The sequence below is a fragment of the Leptidea sinapis genome, chromosome Z, assembly GCF_905404315.1.
Source record: "Leptidea sinapis chromosome Z, ilLepSina1.1, whole genome shotgun sequence".
NCBI classification, from domain to species: Eukaryota; Metazoa; Arthropoda; class Insecta; order Lepidoptera; family Pieridae; genus Leptidea; species Leptidea sinapis.
This window is the reverse complement of record NC_066312.1, coordinates 358,093-379,910: the sequence shown is the minus strand read 5'-3', so window position 1 is coordinate 379,910 and position 21,818 is coordinate 358,093. Positions and strand designations below refer to the sequence as shown.

Here is a 21,818-nt window from a genome sequence, read left to right as displayed (position 1 = left end):
ATGAAGTATTTTATTTATTACAACTTATTAAAGTAGGAAAAAAATTTAATATTGATTATAGCAGCTTCCACAGATTTTTAAAAACAGTATCACAGTTTTTTGGTAGGTTCTACAGCTCTTGTAAGTTTTCTTTCAGTAACTTCTATTGTCAATATTTAAAGTACTTCCCCTTCGTGTGAATGACATTTGAATCGCATGAATAAATCGACAAAATATTGAATTAACAGCGAAACTGATAGTCTTCGAAAACGACTGGTATCATATAAATACAATGATTGGATCACCAGCGCCACAAAAACTTGTCCAGGATGTCAACTGTTAGTCAAGTGCGGGTGTTATCCGATTAAGCTTTATGACACCCTACCCGGGTACCACTCCATGATACTTAGACCTATGTACTCCACCGCAATCTGCCGCATGAAGAATGAAGGAAAGAAGAAACCGAACTGTCGTTGTATAACTTATTTCCTTAGCTCACGTGATCGTAGCCTAGCTGTTGGATCACTTCTGATGGGTATGAGGGACACCCACAATATTTTCACTTCACTGGCTTCACTATTCAAGAACTTAATATTTGTTAAACGCTGAGTCACCGGAATTTATTACTTATACAAAACCCTCTAACCGGTAAATCCACAGAATTGAACCTGACACAATTTTTTACTTAAATGTAGTTGATACGTACTCACGTATCAACTACATCCCTACTCTGTGATTACAGATACCTACTAATTAGTTTTTCTAGAAATTAAAATTGTACAGTGCGCCCCGAGAGATGGCGGAGAATAGTAAATAATTACTATTTTAATGATCTATCATCACAACCTAAAACAATTACCAAGTTTCATAACAATGCAGCAATTATTGGATGCGAATGAAATGCAACACCATAGACATACAAAAATATAAAATAAGTCAAGAAAGTAAAGGCTCCGGACCTGTGCGCGTTCGGTGCCCGGTCTTGCCGCAGAGGTTGATGAGTGCTAGTAGTACCTTATCATTTTACAGCCAACATAGAACACCACCGCTGATTTATACATAGTGTCCTCTTCTATCCTTCTATCCTAGTGTAGTTGGCAGTGTACCAAGATGTAAAAGTAAAAAAAGCTTCTTTCTTTTCTTTTTGTTTATTATATTAAAAACAAAAGCATCCCCTGAAAACATAATCGGCAGCTCACGAAACGTTGGTTTAACTAAAATAATAATAAAAATGTAACTTTCACATTTTAATTATTATTTAAATGTTATATAAGAGCACAGCTGTAATACTTTGTATACTCTGTTGGATGGAACATAGACGTCGCCGATCGGCCGGGCCGCGGGCGACGCGACGTTGAAGCAGGCGTCAGTGTGTCTTGGATAACGGCCATTTAACAAACTGACAAGATTGAACGTGACAGCTTCTGTTATCGCGTTATAAAACAGAACAAATTAAACCTGAATCATATTGATCATACAATACTGACACTAATATTCTAAGATATTGATCATTAATACGACTAGAGCTACAGCTGCGAAAACTTCGAAAAAAATTATATTTCAAAAGTGTCATACAAATCGCGTGTGTAAGACGTAGCTTGTCAGGCACACTAAACTAATATTCCTGGCCTGTTTTTATCGGTTATCTAAGAGCAAGACACTCTTTCTAGACGTATAAATTATCTAAGTATTTTTCATTCTGTTATACCTAGGTATTCTGTTATACGAGTACTTTCAATGTCTAATAGCTATTGACATTCCAATTAGTATTCCAACATTCCGTTGTGATAATATTAATATTATCATTTGTAACCTGCTAATATTATATTGTTATAGTAATTATGATTAGTTATTATATTTAGTATATTTTTAGTAATTGTAATATTATATAATCATATGCAAAATCTTAGTGATGTCACTTTATTATGATCTTGGTAGTTTCGTATTATTATGATTGGCACTAGGGTGAAGCTCCGTTCAAACTGAGGCGAATAACGCGCGGGACGCGTTTTAAGAGCAATTCGCTCGCTCGCTTAGCCTCTCAAACTTTTTTTTCTATGGTATAGGACGACAAACGAGCGTACGGGTCACCTGGTGTTAAGTGATCACCGCCGCTCACATTCTCTTGCAACACCAGAGGAATCACAAGAGCGTTGCCGGCCTTTAAGGAAGGTGTACGCGCTTAAGCTCCTTCAAAACCGCACTGTGGAGGACCGCCACACATCCAGATGGTGGGGATGATATCCTAACTTGTGGCGTGTCGTGCGAAGGTGGAAATCGGCAGCAGGAATCAGGTTAAACAGCTTTTTGGAACACTCCCTGTGATAAATGCGGTAGAAGACACACAATAAAGCGACGTCTCTACGCAACGCCAAGAGATCCAGCCGTTCACAGAGCACTGGATCGCGGCAGTTCGAGCTGCTCTGTGTTGCACGCGGTCAAATGGATCGAGCTAAAACTCGGGTGCGCCAGACCAGAGATGACAGCAATACTCTATGTGTGGCCGGACCTGCGCTTTATAGTGCGCTAGAATGTGGGCCGGCTTGAAGTATTGCCGTGACCTTGTATTAATGACCCCCAGCTTCTTGGAAGCCAATTTGGCTTTGCCCTCCAGAAGGCCACGGAATTGGCAATCGCTCGAGATTTCGAGACCCTTTATGCCGATACTAGGCTAGGCTTTAAGGGAAGTGTTCTTGAAGAGCGGTGATACGGCAAATGGGGTTTTTTAAACGCGCAAACTTGAGTCTCCTGGGGGTTAAAATGGACAAGGTTCAATTTACCCCATTCCGCGACCATCTCAAGAGAGGACTCGATAGGAGAGTGTTGGAGGTGTCCAACATATCATTGATATGCAGATGAAACAGCGTAGGAGATAGCACACAGCCTTGGGGCACTCCAGCATTCACGGGCTTCGGGTTCGAGCAATAACCGTCGACAACAACCTGTATGCTGCACCCAGTGAGGAAGCTGGAGGTCCACTTGCATAAGCTCTCGGGAAGCCCAAATGATGGATGTTTTGAGAGGAGCGCCTTGTGCCATACACGATCAAAGACCTTCGCTATATCCAGGCAAACTGCCAGGCCTTCCCCCTTGCTTTCAATAGCCGCCGCCCATCTATGTGTTAGGTATACCTGAAGATCGCCAGTCGACCGACCATGTCGAAAGCCGTACTGCCGTTCATTGATCAACTGGTGACCCTCAAGGTATACCAAGAGCTGGCGGTTAATTATACTCTCCATGATCTTGTAGAGCAAGGAGGTAATAGCAATAGGACTGTAGTTTGCCGGATCCGAACTGTCTCCTTTTTTTTGGATCGGATGGACAAGGGCTGACTTCCATGATTCAACGACTACGCCTTTTGAATAAGAGTGCTGGAATAAACGCGTTAGCACCGGCGTCAACTCAGGGGCACACGTTCTAAGCACGATTGGAGAAATGCCATCCGGCCCGCTCGACTTCCTGACGTCCAACGAAAACAGAGCTCACCGAACAGTTTTCTGTCTGAACTGTACTTCAGGCATGGAGCTCTGACACCGCGTGATGGTCGGCGGTGTTTTTCCGTTGTCGCCAAAAGTCGAGTTGGAGGCAAAAAGTGCACAGGAGATCGGCTTTCTCTTTTGCCGTATGGGCGAGGGTGTCATTCCTCATGTGCAACGGCGGCATGGACGACTGGTTGAAGTTACCAAGAGCAGCTTTCGACAACGACCAGAAACTGGAAAGCTTCTCGCCAATGTTGACGACGTGTTTCGATTTCGCACGGGCGATTTGCCGCTTAAAAAATCTGGAGGTACGGTTATATTTCCTCTTCAGAACTTTGCAGTTCGGATCCTTTGAGCCCAGTGCCGCAACAAGTTCGATACGCCTGTTTTTTGCAGTCAGATGCTGCTTTAACTGACGCATCGAACCAGGGCTGTTATCTGCCACCGATCGGTACTACAGAGCTTGGTATAAAAATATCCATGCCCTGCAGTATCACATCGGCTACTGCATCGGCTCAGGCACTAGGATCATCCGAAAGGAAACAACTAAGAATATCTTCGATAGCATGCCCGATATTCGATATTACACTCAATTTTTTATTTTTATGTTACTTATAAAAAAAATAAGTTTTTAGCCTGCTTTTTTATTGAATGAACAGATACGAAACTTCCTAACTGTTTAGACTCAGAGATCAATTTTCATATATCCATCGAAATATAATGACGAGATTGACAAAAACTACTTTTTGCTTATTCATTTCAAGTATAATGATGATACAAGCTACTTAGAATTATGAAATAATTTATTACTCCAAGCATTCTGACATTATTCCCCTCCATTCATTCGCAAACAAGACACACTCAGGGTTTGCGCTCAGGAGAGCGTTGAGCGCGGTGAGGGTGCGGGCTATAGGCGACTGGTCATGCGCTACTGTGTGCCTCTGCGGAACCGCAAACAGTTTATGCCTACGGTTACGAAGGTATTTGTTTGAAACATAAAACTGACACAGATTATCACTTAACGATCCTACCATGAAAAACTTTACAGGCAGTAGTGAGTTGTCGATATTCCCGTCGAATTTCTAAAGAATTATTATTCAGAGACCCCAGAAGAAAATTGGTTGGATATAGCTAAGGATAACACCCGTATATCCGTTTATAAAGGTACCTCAGAAATACCTTCTGAACTTTTTGGAACTGAAGGAGAATCAGGTAGGTGTCCTCGTGCGGGTTCCAGATGCCGGCGTTAGATTTTAATTTTGATGTAACTAGCGATTTGTAGATGAGCCGGATGACATTTGCGTGTCGAAAATCCCTTGCATTTCTAAGAAAAAAGCCGAGGCGCCTATGCGATTCTCTTGCCAGTGCAACAACATGATCATGAAAGTTCAACTTATGATCAAATATGACCCCCAAGTCTTTGATGTTTGCAGACCTAGTGACTATTTGGCCATCGATTTTATAGTCGAACTTGATGGGGTGCCACATTCGGTCATAACATAGCATTTCTTAAGTTGAAGTCCATTTTATTTTTGGTACTCCATCCGAGAACAGCATCTATGTGTATCTATCTATCATCTATCAACATGAAGATGCCAGTGAAGCAGGTTATTTATTAGGTGCCTGTCTTTTTGCAAAAGGGTGTAGGTATATTTATATTGTAATTAGATAGGTAGGTGCTGTTAAAATAATAATCGTTCAATACCTGCTCGGTAGCCGGGACGCACACGAAAACCGAAATTGTACAGAACAAAATACGAGAGCATCGGACGGATTCGGAATAATAAAGTTTTGATAAAAATACCTACCTACTTTTGTACCGTGCTGTTCGCTCGTTTCGGGCTTCCCCAGACGGCATTGTTATCTTTATGACTGACTTGATAAAGAGAGTAGGAGTTTCTCAAATCGTGAGAAGGTAATTTACACAAGATGTGATTTAAAATTTAAGTACTTAAGTTATAACAAATATGCTGTGAATTTAAATTGTTATAAGTAAGAGATTATATGGGCTTATCGTCATAAAAATTCGAAAATTAGTTCAGCGTAAAAAGAACTGACAAATTGAATTAATCTAATATAAGTCATCCAATCCATATGACACCTGCTTTATCAACAAGTTAAACAGTGGGCTGAGACAACAATACGGTCGTACGGTTGTGTGTTCGACTCGGTTGAGTTGTGTGATCGGGACACAATAACAGTAATACGAGTAGACGGACGTCGTGCTGCGGGCTCGCCCTACGCTCTTGAGTGCCACGGACGAGATGCGCTGCCGGCCGCCGCGGCCGCTTGGCGAGCAAGTCACGTAGCAATAACCTGCGAGGTATCTACGAGGTATACCCGATCCGTCACAGTAACGGTCCAATATAATATGGTTCACAGTCACAACTATATAGTAACACGTACCCGCGCTCCATTAGAAGTGTATAACGACGAGTTTGGCGATTATTGCGTCACCGTATCGACCGGACTCGCTACGTTGAACAATAGGTTTATTGATAAGAGTTCATTCCACAACGCCTTAAGAGTGATTCGCGACTCGCGACACTACCTTGAGATTTTGCTCACATTCAACACTCGTCGTATCGCTGCGACATCATCGCTGCGTGGGCGCACGTACCTTACCGTGGCACCACGATAAAATCATACGCTTGTGGTTATGTGTTGCGTTTTCGGAATTCCTAATATTATCTCTATAAAAAAAATAGAAAAACAGTGTCGTCTACGGACGCCCGAAAGAAGCGAAGTATTGCGGAGGAACTCCAAATTTTTATATTATATCAGAAGACACTTAGACAGTAAAGGTTTCTCTATATATCGGTATAACGATATACACAGAGCGACGAGTCTGGACTCTGGCGGTACGCGAACACTGCCGTCTGCGTGACGATTGGGACAAGTTTATGGAGAACATGCGATTATATAGTTCATTTTTCATTTTGAACAGTTACGGTTTATGTATGCGTACCGGCCCCAGAGTAGATATTGAACGATTATTATTTTAACAGTAGATACCTACCTAATTACGAGATTAATAAACACAAATCGAAAATAAAATCTAATCTACTCTTATATTGCTTCTTATGTGTCTTTTTTATGTTATTGGAGTATACGTCTAAGGGTGCAGGGCGCAGTGTGATGTTATCGGAGGAATATACATAGTCTTGCCATAAATACTGAAACAAAGAAAAAAAAATCTATTATAAATAACATTTATAACTTTTACAGCGTGTTAGTTTAATACATAAATATAAAACAATTAAAAATATAAAAAGTCTAGTTCGAAGTGGTCTCCATTGGCTGCAATACAGTCCTTAAAACGATGAGGCCAGTTATCAATAGAAGCACGCACTCTTACCATGGGAAAATTCATCACTGCCAATCGAAAGGATTGTTTTAGGGACTCCAAATTATCATGTCGTTTAGAGCAAACCATACTCTCTTAAACTGACCATAAATCATAATCCAGCTGATTAAAATCGGGACTAGACGACTGCCAGTCTTCAGCTCTAATGAGGTCCGATACGTTCATTTCCAACCAAGACTGCGTAGACCGCTTTATGACCTAGCGCCGAGTCTTCCTGGAAGGACCATTGTTGGTTATTGAACATGGTGTTGTTAAGGGGCTTCACTACCTTCTCAAGAATGGTATCTTGATACACTTGTGCCGATGTTTTGATACCTTTTTCACAAAAGTATGGCTCAGTCACTCCTTCATAGCTAATACCCAATCAAACCATCACTGAAGTCGGATAGTGCCCACGTTGCACTCTGTCTACTAATTGGGAAGCTTCCTTAGAGCTTTGAGCATAAACACGGTCATTTTGTTTGTTAAAATGTTGCTCTATTGTAAAAATTTCAACCGCTATGAAGGACATTACCACAGAGTAGGGATGGATACTTACGAACATTACTATCACCGCTAAAGTATTTATGTTCTACTGGTGTCTATGCAGTAATTAATACTTTGCACGAGGGACGTCAGTTTATATTAAGGTATACTCGCGTGATATATAAGACAAGGATAAGGATAGATCCTTCAACAATAATTGCATGGTACCAAAACACTGCAAAAAATTGTCTTACGAATTTCGATCAGGATACATGTCCTGAAGTGAGTTTAACATTTTATACCCATCCCACGAAAAGTGTTCAACGCCGCTAAAGAAGTTTTCACTTCAATAATATAACCTCGATACTCGTAATACAATATTAACCTCGTCTATATGAAGTATTCATTCCTGTCGTGCGGCACACACCTTATGTAACAAGTTTTCAAAATTGTATTTAGAAATATCTTCTCCCGCAACTCACATCAATACTACACCAAAAGACAAAATTATTCAATTTTAAAAAATGTTTTTGTACTGAAAATTCTATCCGTGACAAGGGATGGCGTCAGAATTACCTACTAAATAACAATGGATAATTATTTACGAAAATTAGATAAGAAATACTCCAATCAAATTCAAGTATTTTTATTCAAAATAGGATAAAATATCACATATTGAAAGTGAAAAACTACCAGCCAATAGAAAAAAAGTATGCCTCAGACCTCAAAAGAAGGACGCTAGAAACTCAATGAGCCTCTTTTTTTTTTATAAAAATCTGGTTACAATTCAAATCGTACAATTCAAATTTAAATATTTTTATTCAAAATAAGATGTGACATCACTTATTAAAAGTTAAAAAACTATGGGTGGCATCGAGTAGTAGGCATTATTAGCTTATGTTTGTTCCTGGTGTTAACATTATGGTTATGATAGTTTCTAGCAATTTCACTTATGTTTCTATGAACATACATTACATTATCAAGAATATATTGAGAAGCAACAGTCAAGATATTAATTTCTTTGAATTTTGCTCTCAATGATTCTTTAGGACCTAGGTTATAAATAGCGCGAATAGCTCTCTTCTGCAGCACAAATATTGTATTAATATCGGCAGCGCTGCCCCATAGCATTTTACCATAGGACATAATACTATGGAAATAACTAAAGTATACTAGTCGCGCCGTATCTGTGTCAGTTAATTGTCTACTCTTTTTAACTGCGTATGCTTCATAACTAAGTCTGTTCGCCAATCCTTCAATATGGGGACCCCATTGTGATTTGGATTTCAGAGTAATGCCGAGAAATATAGCAGATTCCACCCGTTTTATCACCTCCCCGTTCAACAAAACACTTACATCAACATTTTGGACATTTGGTGCGGTAAATTTTATATATTTCGTTTTCTTGCTATTTAACAAAAGGTTATTAGCGCTAAACCAGTACACGATGTCAGATAGAGTATCGTTCACTTCCTCATACATAGCTTGGTTTCTTTTCAATTTGAAAATCAGTGAAGTGTCGTCCGCAAACAAGCATCATAAATATTCTTGATAAGCTAAACACCTGCATCCGTCGTTGAACGTCATCTAGTAAAGCCAAATTGTTTCAATTGAAGTAACTTATGAGAGTTAAAGTAAGTAAACATTCGGCTTCAAATTATTATTCGATTTTTTTTTTGGATTCGGGTCAGAAGAGCATCCCGACTTAAATATTGGTGTAATTTCAGGAGGTAAGGAAACACGCCATGATTAATACAATTACTAAAGACTATTGCAAGATATGGTGCTATGACATCAATTACTGAACTTATTATTTTAACAGAAATGCCCCATATATCAGCAGGTTTTCTTTCATGTCTAGAGATTTAAAAGTTTTAAGTTTTGTTTTTTTTAGTTAAACCTGGAGAAATAACTCCAGGTCTAACAAAATTAAAATTGCAACTTTGTTGACATTCTCTAACATTTTCCAGAAGAAGTGACTCAGTGGTTATTAAATTAATACTCTGCTCAATAGAAGCAGTGCTTATCGACTTACAACTATACTGCTCAATAGAAGCAGTGCTTATCGACTTACAACTATACTGCTCAATAGAAGCAGTGCTTATCGACTTACAACTATACTGCTCAAAATAAGCAGTGCTTATCGACTTACAACTATACTGCTCAATAGAAGCAGTGCTTATCGACTTACAACTATACTGCTCAAATGAAGCAGTGCTTATCGACTTACAACTATACTGCTCAATAGAAGCAGTGCTTATCGACTTACAACTATACTGCTCAAAAGAAGCAGTGCTTATCGACTTACAACTATACTGCTCAAAAGAAGCAGGGTATACAATTTATTATTATAGTAATTATTTAATTTATTTAATATAAACCTATTTTTTTCTAAATTAACCCTAATTGCATTACCAGCCAAAATACAATTTAACCATGACAATATATTTCCATTTTGGTTATAACTGGTGTTCTGCGGGTCTACCATGAACTCTTATTGCGATTCGATTGACAACCTAAAATGAATATGCTTTACTATTTTGTACCACGACGTGATTAGAGCTATCTTATTTAGGTTGACGTCAAATCAAGTCGAAAAGTGAATCGCAAACTGTTTTAGTTTGTTCATTCATTCGTACCATGAACTAATATTTCAACCTAAACTGGATAGCTTATGTGTCAAAGTGAGCGTTTTGAAAAAAGTTGCTACTTCCTTAGAGGAAAGTGAATCGTTTTGTTAATAACTTTTAAAAAATAGTGAAAACATACAGAAAAAGAAAATTTTATTGATGAAAGATGAGATGAGAATACCTTATTGGACTTTTTTGTAAAACAAAATACTGAAAATAAATACCGAAAATGAAAATACTAAAGACGAGGCAGTAAAGGTCTGAGCTATAGCCTGTTCGCAAGAACGAATTAAAAAAAATGTACTCTGTATTCCTGTCAAATCAAACATCAATGGAAGTGCGTTAATAACTCGTTATTTTTACGAAAACATTTAGCAAACATTTAATTTGTACTTCAAAGAACTCTATATATATTTATATTACTATTATAAAAAAGTACTAAAAAGGGCTTATAGATTTATAATTTGACGCTATAAAGCGCAATTTAAAAATGTATTTTTAGTATTTTCTACGCAAAAAAACCCCAAAATCATTTCATTTTAGATTTCGAAACGCAACGCATATGATTCGAGTAAGAGAGACAAACTTATGCAACGACTGTAGAGCGTCATCTGTTTCTCAGACCGCGGACCACAGACAAATTTATGTCGTTTATTCTTCACAAGCGATCTCAACGCCATTCAGTAAAAGGTACTTCATGGTACGACTTTTAGCAATTCAGCTTAGGTACCTAAACTGAACTGCATCGGAATCGCATCGTTAATAATTAAAAGTTGATGGTAGGCCCTCTCCTCTTAAATATCCAACGTCAGACTGGAGATTTGTTAACGACCCTCGTTTTAACGTTTTCTCTAACATAATAAACGCGTTCCAAATTTGAATTAAAGTAAAAATTACATGTTTTGTTGTTGCAATATTTATGGATAGACTACAAATAATGTAAATTGAATTAATTCATTCTGACTGGTTCGAGTTTCCTTTAGTTAGCCTTGTGGGAAACTCCCAACCCTGCACTTTCTGCCCCATCACCAATGATATAGTTTGAAAAATATCAATGCCCATCATCTATTCTATCTGCCAGCTGCCGCTTCTCCTATTGCCACTAATTCTGTGCTAATGGCTACATCGGTTCTCATGCTCTCATTTTTATTGGATCGCGTAGCAAATCTCTTTGGATATTTGTTCTTCTTGTATTAGGAGCTCTACTCAGGAGATGAAAAGCATATTTTCTATCGTAGGATATAACTACATTACCATGAGGACGAGGTAACAGTTACATTTGCCACATAAATTAAATAAATATTGATCTGAGATGACGCGCCAGTTCGTCAATCGTTGAAACTGAGACACAACAACTATGACATTACGAGTGACTTCAAATGCGGAATATATTAACATTAAAGCTAAAGACCACTCCCAAGGCCGACAACATCGCCTAAATTTAAATCAACTGTTACGAGATTTGAATGACATTAACATACATCCTACAAAAGTGCATCAATTATCAAAGCTTAAAATATAATAAAATATTTATTTCTATGTTGAAAATAAATATAACACACCTTCACGTTTGACTTCCGTGACGACCTAGCCCCACATCATTTCATCTGTTATGACAACTTTTATTATTGGAGTAGCGGAACCAGCCTATCTGCTAAATGGCAGCATTCTATCCACAGCGATTACAATAGCTTTATGACGTGTCTGTAACAGATGTGGTGGAAAAAGTGCACTAATGACACTTAAATATTATAATTATGAGCACGTTGAATACAAGAATTAATATTAAAATTATTATGGACAAATTGCCTTCTTAAGTCATATTTTTAATAATTTGTAGTATCTTATAAATGTTGCTATCCCGCCACGTGGCCACGCTACGTGAGCGCGGACTTAGATCTATCTCGACATGTTGCCCACATAAGGTTATACAAATCATGATTTTGTTTGTACATAAGTTTGATATTATTGGTGCTTGTTGATTGAACATGATACAGATCGGGGTTTGATAATTATTGTCTGCCTGCGTTAAAGGTAAATTATAAAGTGACTAGTTGCTACATATCTCCAATAATACTTCTTCTGTATTTCAAAATTGATGCTATTAGAAATTCAAGTAATATACGCGCATAGTGCATAAATGTTATTTGAACAATAAGAAACCCACATAATAATTAACGCCCGCAATAGACACAGCTTTTTTATGCTTACTGCGGCACATAAACTCATGTATGTTCCTCTTGTATTTCAATCTTCTTCTGATTCGGGGTAATAGCTGTAACAAGGTGATATACGAATACGCCCAAACTAATAAATAAAGTGTGGGCGGCGGTGATCACTCGCCATCAGGGACACGTGTTTGCGCGCTTGTGTTCGTCTTCCATAATAATAGGATTATAATCATTATATTCATTGCAAAACATAATAGCTTCTAAATGCATTCAGTAAACAGTGTGGCAATTGCATTACTATTTATTGTTCTTTCAATTAACTAGAATTAACTAAAATATTGAACACATACAGAAACTCACAAGCACTATATGTATTAAGAAAAGTGAAGCTCCCTCCTGGTCTTCGAGGTGTGTCGACGTCTCTGGAGTCCTCGAGGAGCGCTGCTGCTCCTGGTAGTCCGCCAGGTGCCAGTATTACAATCTTTCAGACATCCTTCCACGACGATCGGTCCTGTGCTGCATTCATCCAACATATTCCGGCGATCTTGACCAGATCGTCGGTCCATCTTGTGAGGGGCCTACCGACACTGCATCTTCCGGTACGTGGTCGCCATTCGAGGACTTTACTGCCCCAACGGTCCCCCCGTCGAACTATGTGCCCTGCCCACTGCCACTTCAGTTTTGCATATCATACTGAATATACTTAATGTAAATTGCAAACACCGTGTATTATTAGATTATACGAAAAAAGTATTTCATCCTTTACGGATCTCTGAAACAAAACGACTGTTGTGAGCTCGTGTCATTCCGACAATAACTGAATGTTTATGATGATTGAATAGCTCACAGATATTAAAGAAGTAATAGACATTATGCACATTATTAGATTATATCTGTGTCATAATTGTGGAGCTTCTTGAACGCGGGGTGAAGTACATATCCGACTATCGAACAGGGGATTGCGATTTCTTTTAGTTATCATTATGATTAATTGAACGAATAAACCCGTAGGACAAGGAACGACTACCTATTGAGAGCTCAATACAACTTTCCAACGTGATTGCAATGATGAACTAGTCTGTAAGGTCAACGCAACTCTTCAATGTGGGTCATACTACACTGGCCTTCAAAAGTAAGTATCACACTTTTAAAATTGGGATACCGTTTTAAGTTCACAAGATATGCTTTCGAAATAAAAAGGACTCCAAAGAGAATTTAATTTTGTACATAAAAACTTTATAGTTGGTAACCTTCTTTTAAGAATTGGCTGAAAAAAAACTTCAAAACCAAAACCATTCCTTTTTCAAAGTGGACGTTTCCGAATTACAATAGTACCATTCACATTTTTCTTTCTTTTTTAAATTTTTTTTCAAGATCGATGGGTCTTGTTTTAAAAATTTATGCTAAATAGCACATAACATTTATTTATCATGCCTCTTTCAGTTGAAAAATGTGCTAGGATCATGGCTTTTCTGGAACTAGGCATCAGTATGCGTCGCACTGCAAGAATGGTGGGTGTGACGTCCGAACGGTCCAGAAGGTAAAGCGAAGGTACGAAGAGACTGGACACCATCTGAGGAGACCTTGTAATGGCAGACCCAGGTGTACCAGTGCCCGAGAAGATCGTTATATTATTTCCACTGTGTTAAGAAATCGCCACCAAAATGCAGTTGAAGTCCAGCAACAGCTATTTCAGACCCGGAGGGACTACATTAGTGACAGTGCAGTGAGAAGAAGACTTGCTGAAGCAAATTTGAAACCCCGAAGACCAGCGAGTGGCCCAAAACTCGAGAGACAGCATCGAGTAGCGAGACTGTCGACGTAGCGAGACGCCCGTGAACACATGCAGTGGGATGAAGAAGAATGGTCAAGAATTTTGTTTGCAGATGAGTCTCGATTCTCCCTTTACACTTCTGATGGAAGGCGAAGTGTTTACAGGCGACCTGGTGGGCGATACCTTCAAGCCTGCATCTCAGAAAGAGTCCAATACGGTGGAGGCAGTGTACATGTATGGGCTGGCATATCTTCAGAAGGACGCACAGAGCTAGTAGCCATAGAAAATGGCACCCTCACTGGGCAAAGATATGCTCAAGAGATTCTCAATGAGTATGCAGGGCCGTATTTAGCAAATATGGGTGATGGATCTATGCTGATGCATGATAATGCCCGGCCACACACGGCTCATATCCTACAAGAGTATATTCAGGAGGTCGGTATCAGCGTGATGGCATGGGCATCAAGAAGTCCTGATCTCAACCCGATTGAACACGCCTGGGATGAGCTTGGGAGGCTAGTCAGAAATCGCAGACCACCACCTACTACCCTCAGGGCACTAAAGCAGGCCCTGGTAGAAGAATGGGGGAATATTCCCCAACATCGGCTCCGAAACCTAGTGTTCAGTATGCCAAACCGGCTCGAAGCTGTAATCAGAGCTCGAGGAGGCAATACCAGTTATTAAAAATTAAATAACATGTAATACATTTTAGTTGAATTTTTTTACACTAAACTAAAAATGTCTATTTTCATTGTTTTATCTTTTTTAAGTTAAAAATGTTACTAATGTATAATTTTAGTTTCTAAGAATTAAAGCCTATAAAATTTGCAACAAAACGTTTTTAATCTTAAATACTCTACCTTCTATAGTTAAGAAAAAAAATTAATTTGAAAAGTGTGATACTTACTTTTGCAGGCCAGTGTATAAAGAAAACAGGCTAAACCCACTTAGATCTAACTGAAAGTGGATTATTGACTTGTTGTCTTCTTGCTCTCTATATAGAAACCTAAATTGAGGGTGCAAACGTCTTTTGTTTACTATTAATTCTTAAGACCCCAAAGAAATGTTACCTAAACGTACTAAAACGTACGTACCTAACGTATATAGAATACATAAAGAGTTCAAAGTTGAAATCTACATAATATCTGTACATAATATATTCAACTTTCCTAATTAAATACAAAATTTTCATACCCTTCAATACTAAATAAAACACAGTATGTGTTTTCAAATGGACCTATTATCTAATTTACTTTTTAAATTCAATAAAAATTAATAATGTTAATAATGTAAACTATTATGAATCTGAATTTGTTAATTAATAAGTTCATTTATTTATTACGTTGTAATTTGTATCGCCACTTGTTAATACGTAAGTACTAATTAGAAGTACCTACTAATTAAGGATTTAATTATAAAAATGGTAGCTTAATTGGTAGGGTAGGTAAGTAAAAGATTTGTTAAACAATTAAAATAATTTTGTACCTCCAATAAACAGTCCTCCAATATTAATAAAGTCTTTAAGTTATTTAAGTATGAATCGTGCTGTTGAAACTTTATCATAAAGGTGGTAGCTTGAGGGAGTCGCGTCGCAATATAGAGTTGATAAATGGAGGAGTATGGACACTGACGAAGGGCAATTCCTTCACCTTTGTTGAGGTTCTCTCAATGAAGACTGGTGCCGTAACAAAAAGCTTGCGCTTATCTAGATTCCTATTATTTGAAATTACACTTCAGGGACAAATTAATTTATCACAAAAATAATAAGTATGCCATTGCTTTTGTTTGTGTGTATATCGTGCACAGTGGATGTGCTTGTGCGGAGTACTGGCACGACACGGATGACGTCTGTGCTCGAGACACACGCGACCCAGTGGGCCAGTGTTCATGTTACCATAGGCACGACTGCGCAATAAGACAAATCTTTCATCGAATAACAAGTAGGTAATACGCCCGCCCACAACAATGATTAGCCGCTCTGGGTTCTGAAAAATGTAAAGTAGCCCGCCATTGTGCTCATCAAGATCAGAGATAAGATATTTCCTCAGTGTAGCAGAGCAATGTCCTTAGCTACAGTGTCGTTCAGACTGAAGCTTAGTAGTCCTTGTGCCACTGCCTGTGGTGCGCATTCTGTGCAAAATAATGTTCTACGTGGAAAACAAATAAGTTGGGTGTTTGTTATGACGTGTGGATTAGTGTTCATGTCTCACAGCCGCAGCCCGCATTCAATATATCCTATTTCTGGTTTAATATTATTGTTCAACCGTTGCTAAATCTACATTTCAATGTTATAATAATTTTGAAATATTATCATCATCATTAATACTAATTTTCAATTTTATATTATATTATAGAAATCGCTTATTTCTACTATTTAAACAAATATAAACACATCATCCCTTACGTGGATTAGAGAGAGAGAGAGAAGAGAGAACAGAGGGAGAGAGAGAGAGAATGCCAGTACCAGGAATTTGACTAAAATGTTATTCTCGGTTTGGCAATTAGGACCTTTAAAAACCGCACCATAAAAAGTATTGCAGCGAAATATCATTTGTAACATGTATCTATATTTATTTATTAATAGATTATTATGATTTATTTAACTATTAAATATATGTAGATATTATACTATTAAATCTGTGTATTTATCATATTTTTCTCTTAAGTAATATATTCAATTTTCATACTGTCTAAGAGCCCGTGGACCTCAGACCTACGTCATTTTATAAAAGCTGAAAGTTTGTCAGCGCAAACTCCCAACACAGGTAAGAACGATGGACCATTATGGAGTTTGGGTTACAATGGCTTTGGCAGGTAAACGCTACTAAAGTTGTGTAAAATAGCGATCTACATACACCAAATAATAAAGTGCGATTCTTCGGTATTACCTTCAGAATATTATAAAAAATCACGTTATTCATTGACACAATATCGTGGCAACCCCATGCCAAATATGACTTGAAAATATTTCATGATGCAACTAATGCAGGCACTTTTAAATAAGTTCTTTTTTTAATTTCTCTGATCATGTGTTATTCATATTTAATTTTTTTCTTTATTATTGTAAACACTGCTATTCCTTCCAACAGGTAAACCGTGGTAGACTTTAATTGGCTATGTTTTTGTATTTAATTATTAGTGATTATTTTGTATAAAGCTGTTGTCAACCCAAAAAAAAAATAAGAAATTCATACTAAATTAATTACAGAAAATCTTTACAATTGGTTATTGTTACATGCCGCCACAGTTTCATATTATTTTCTCTACTGGCTAAGCTTATGCCATGGCCCTATATCTACTTCTGTGAGATGAACATCGAATTCACATTCATATTTAAAAAAACACAAAAGACAGACCGGGCCTTTTTCGTTATGTCCTTATAGATATAGATAGTTAATCATTCAGAGGACAATGTGTCCGTTTTTATAATAAAATCCCTGAAGAAATTTGCAAACTACAATTAAAAAAGTTTAAAATATTTGTTAAACAGAAACTTTTAAAAAAAGCTTATTATACAATTAAAGATTATATAACAAATTATGTTATTATTCAAAGCATTCTGCCAGTCTTTTTACTCGAGCAGCTTGTGGGTGTCATATTCGCGCGGGGCTTATAGCGTTCTACGTGTCACATATAATAATGCGTTTAGGAGGCTGTTAGGGCTGCCGTGGCATTGTAGCGCTTCTGGAATGTTTGCTGAGGCATGTGTGGACGGTTTCCATGCCATAATGCGCAAAAAAGCGGTCTCCATGTTGCAGCGTCTATGTGTAAGCAGTAACAGCATCCTAAAGATGATTGCTGCCAGAGCTGACTGTTCCTTCCAGAAACACTGGATACAGTTAGCTCTAGGTTTATAAATATATTTCACTAATAATACTAACGTAGTTCATAATAAATATTGTTACTAATACATTTACTAATATATATGGAGATGTCTCTGAATTAAATAAATAAATAAAATAAATAACAGATAAAAGTGCATGGGATTAAAGCAATGTAAATAATTTAGCAGTAGGACTGTATTATTCTATTATTTGTATATTTTCTTGACTTCAAAAAGTGATGCGGTTATCCTATTTTGAGAAATAAACTATTTGAATTTGAATTTGAATTTGAGATATTATATACCGACGACATATTGAGCACCAGGTGATTTACAACAGGTGATCACAAACACTAGTTAACTGCAAGACCTAATAGAACCTTGTTCCCGTCATAAGTTGCTCGTTAAATACTATTCGTTAATATTTTTCTTTTGTCTGATTTTTTATACAAAAAGACCACTTTGTTTCAAATAAACAATAAGTAATTGTTCGTAAAGTTGGAATTTATATTTTAATATAATAATAATACATTTTAATATAATAACAATATACATGACGACGAATGGCTTCAGCGTCAAGATCGTTAACTGCTGTCACTTCACGAGGACGTAGGATTGATTTGTTCTAAGCCGCTCCTGCCTTAGGGTTCATTAGTGGTTTTAGCAACAGTTGTAAGACTGATACCCAACGCGGCCGCAACACACATCATTTCGGAATTTTCACGATCAATTTACTCAGCCCAATGTAAGCACTCCCAAAAGTTGCACTGAGGAATAAAACTACAACTCGAGGTATAACAAATGCGAGATAAGTGAGAACACTCAGTGTCTGACACGGCACTAGCACGGCCGTTTGTTGCGGGTGTCCGACTACGTCAAAATGGCGGCCCGACGCGGACGGACGGTCGGGTGTTGTTGCCACTTGACGTATTTAAAATTTTTACGATTAATATATTTATAAATATGCAAATAAATATTATATATAATTTTTTACAAAGAAAAATAAGCGATATTGATTATTACGTCCTGTTAACTATAACTTGTTATATATCGATACCCTAGTATTATTATAAACGTGGGGTTGATTTCGAACAAATTTTAGTCCACGCAGCCAAAGTCAAAAGCGGATGCTAGCTACACTAACATATGTGCACAATATAGAAATGATTAGTTATTGGTAGAACAACACGGTTTTCATGAAACATTGCTTTGTCCGCTACACATTATGTTTGCTCAGGCTTCGCAGCTGCGGGAAACCTTTGTAAGTCGCTGTTATTATCTTTGAATGTACGTCAACGGGGCGTCAGAGCCAGTGGCTGCGTTGCTCATCTATAATTATAAGAATCGATTGTATCTCGGCATAATTTAAACACGTGGCATATTAAGACGAATGCGTTTATGTACGAAATTCGTTAAGTTCCTTTGGATTTAACTTATTATTAATTATTTCAATCGCAATAGACAACTATAGCAACAAGACAATCAATTACAAAACATAAAAATGAAAGATGTTGTAGTAAGAGAGAAATATTTATACATTTATAAATTCGCTCTTTCTCTCTCCTCTTTAGTGCTTCCAACTGGTTTCAGCCGCAAAGCTGGAGAGCACAAGCCACTTTATTAGTTTATTTTTATTATATATTTATATTTATTTTCAATACATTCTGGACGGATCACTGTTTAGTTGTGTACATGTAATCCATTTTCATTTAAAATGCATACCACCACACGCTCGGTTTCCAGAGCATCTTCTCCTGGCCCCACACTTAAAGCTTCCTTTTTGGAGTCATTTGTTAATATCACTTGACTTCAAGGTTTGTTTATTTCGCTGCTCAGGATGGAAGTCACAGGGTGTCACAGTCAAGTGCGAACTAAGTAATATCTGATTTCCTGACACCTCGAAACACCTGTATTCTACATACAAGACAATTTAGATTTATTAGCAGTACCAATTCGGATATGATTCGCAATTTAAAATAGAGTGGTGTTTGGCGATAATAAAATATATTTTATATAACATACTTATATATGCAATCTTGCCTGTCTCCTTCTGGTGGAGGTGGAGGAGAGAACGAAGGAGATTGAGAACCTCCATGTAAAAGGGCCCTGACCTATCCAATTGCCTGCCAACTCTCATCAACGTTTCATACGCACGCTTATCTTGGTACTCCTGCCGAAGCCTCTTTTCACAATACGTCCTCAATCGGGAAATCTATTTTAAACCACCCTGCCTACATGACTGAACCACGCTGACATTTTCTTATCAATAACTGTCAAATTAAGTGGATGATAGCTGTATGTTTGTGAACTGTCGGTCGCTATAGCTAGCAGCTAACGATCCACACATTTCATAAGTTATAGTAAACGTCTTTTTTTCAGATCGCCACCTTGTGATTAGGCTTAATATGGACAGTTAAGTGTTAACCTAACCGCAGTGCGTGGTAAATAATAAGGCATGCTGTCTTATATGTTGCCCGTGGAAGATAAGCCACCGCCGGTTCCAGGGAAGAGTCGGCTCGCCTTGGAGCTGGCTGACGCTCCGGGGAGCCCAGAGTCCACCGCAAGACGAGCCAAGACATACATCTCAAAGGACTCTTCCTCAAGTTCGTTCGCGAGCGACCTCACTGTGTCATCTTCCACTCCGACCGGAGCGTTTGACAAACCAAAACATAAGCTGTTGAGTAACGGAACTAAACACACTTCACTTAAAAGGTTAGTACGAATGATCGCGTTTCTATTGCTCGTAGCAGAGTCCTCACTTAATATATTTATTAAGTAATAACAATGTACCTGTAGGAGAGTAAGATAGTGACAAACGAATAACTATATTGAGGCCTGTTTACATTTTTAGAACCCAGCCTATAAATTAAGCGATGGGGACGCGTTACTTAGGAATATTGCTATAACTACCGACTCGGAATGGAAGTAACTTATACAAGCGTTAAGGAATTGAAAGTGGGCAACAACTATGCACACATCGCCAGTTCTCAAAGTTCAAATCAAACTCGATCGAGTGCGGGTGAGATGATCACCTACCCGTCACCTGGGCCCATAATCTACTACCTACTACTATCTAACCGGCGCGGGCGTACAATTACCAAAACATGACTAGGTCACCACGCTCTACTAGGTTAATACATTATTAACTTAACTAACAGCAAACTGTCTTTATGTTTGTTTTATATAGAAGTGCAAACGGCAAAATGATGAGCCTTCAGATGGGAAGTTAAAACCATATTTGATGTCAAATTATTATTATTAAATCAATGTAAATCGTTATGCAATCTAAAACAATGGTAAGGCAGTAAAGACACAACTGTTGTGAGCTGAACGATGATGAAGAGGCTCTATCCCAGGTAGGTGCTGTCCTCCCACGGGTCCTTCATTCGGACGGGAATCTTAGGGATCCAGGAACTATATATTTCGAGCGCACACTCAGGCCTGCAAATTAAATTCACTCTTCATTATCTAATTTGTAAAAACCATTAGTAGCTTTTTATTTTATATTTTATAAACTCAACATTCATCATGAAAGCAATGGATAGAAATAGTTGTTCAGCGCATGATATGAACGTTTGGTGCCACATTTTGAAAATAATAATAATACCATAATATGAGTGCTGTCTAGGGACGCCCGAAAGAAGCAATCCTTTAACAACAGTATACAACAGCACAGTGAACAACTACGTATTTTTAACTAAACTACTTATTTTTCCGAATCGACCCGATGCTCTCGTGTTTCGTTTTGTACAGTTTCGGTTTTACTATGCTTACCGGCCTCCGAGCAAGTATTGAACGATTATTATTTTAACAGTACCTACCTATCTAATTACTATGTAAATAAAAACAAATCGAAGATAAGAAAATTTAATCAAATCACATTTGACTTGAAATATAGGCAGGCAGGTAAGCCGGCAACGCTCTTGTGATTCCTCTGGTATTACAAGAGAATGTGGGCGGCGGTGATCGCTTAACACCAGGTGAGCCGTACGTTCGTTTGTCCTCCTATTCCATAAAAAAAAAATGTAATTTTTTATAAAGCTCATTCGGAAAATTTCAGATTTCCTGAAAGAGAAGAACGAGCAAGAAACTCTAAAGTTGCTCTTATCAAAACAGATTAGGTATTACAA

General features: G+C 37.8%; 1 protein-coding gene across 1 annotated transcript in view; it reads left to right on the top strand.

Annotated features, from left to right (window-relative positions):
• LOC126978756 (uncharacterized) overlaps positions 1 to 21,818 on the top strand; it is a 72,558-nt gene that overhangs the window by 14,077 nt on the left and 36,663 nt on the right. The window contains exon 2 of the mRNA XM_050827806.1: positions 20,068 to 20,400. Coding sequence (XP_050683763.1) covers positions 20,144 to 20,400 — 257 coding nt within the window. The 5' untranslated portion in view covers positions 20,068 to 20,143. The remainder of the gene's footprint in view (positions 1 to 20,067; positions 20,401 to 21,818) is intronic.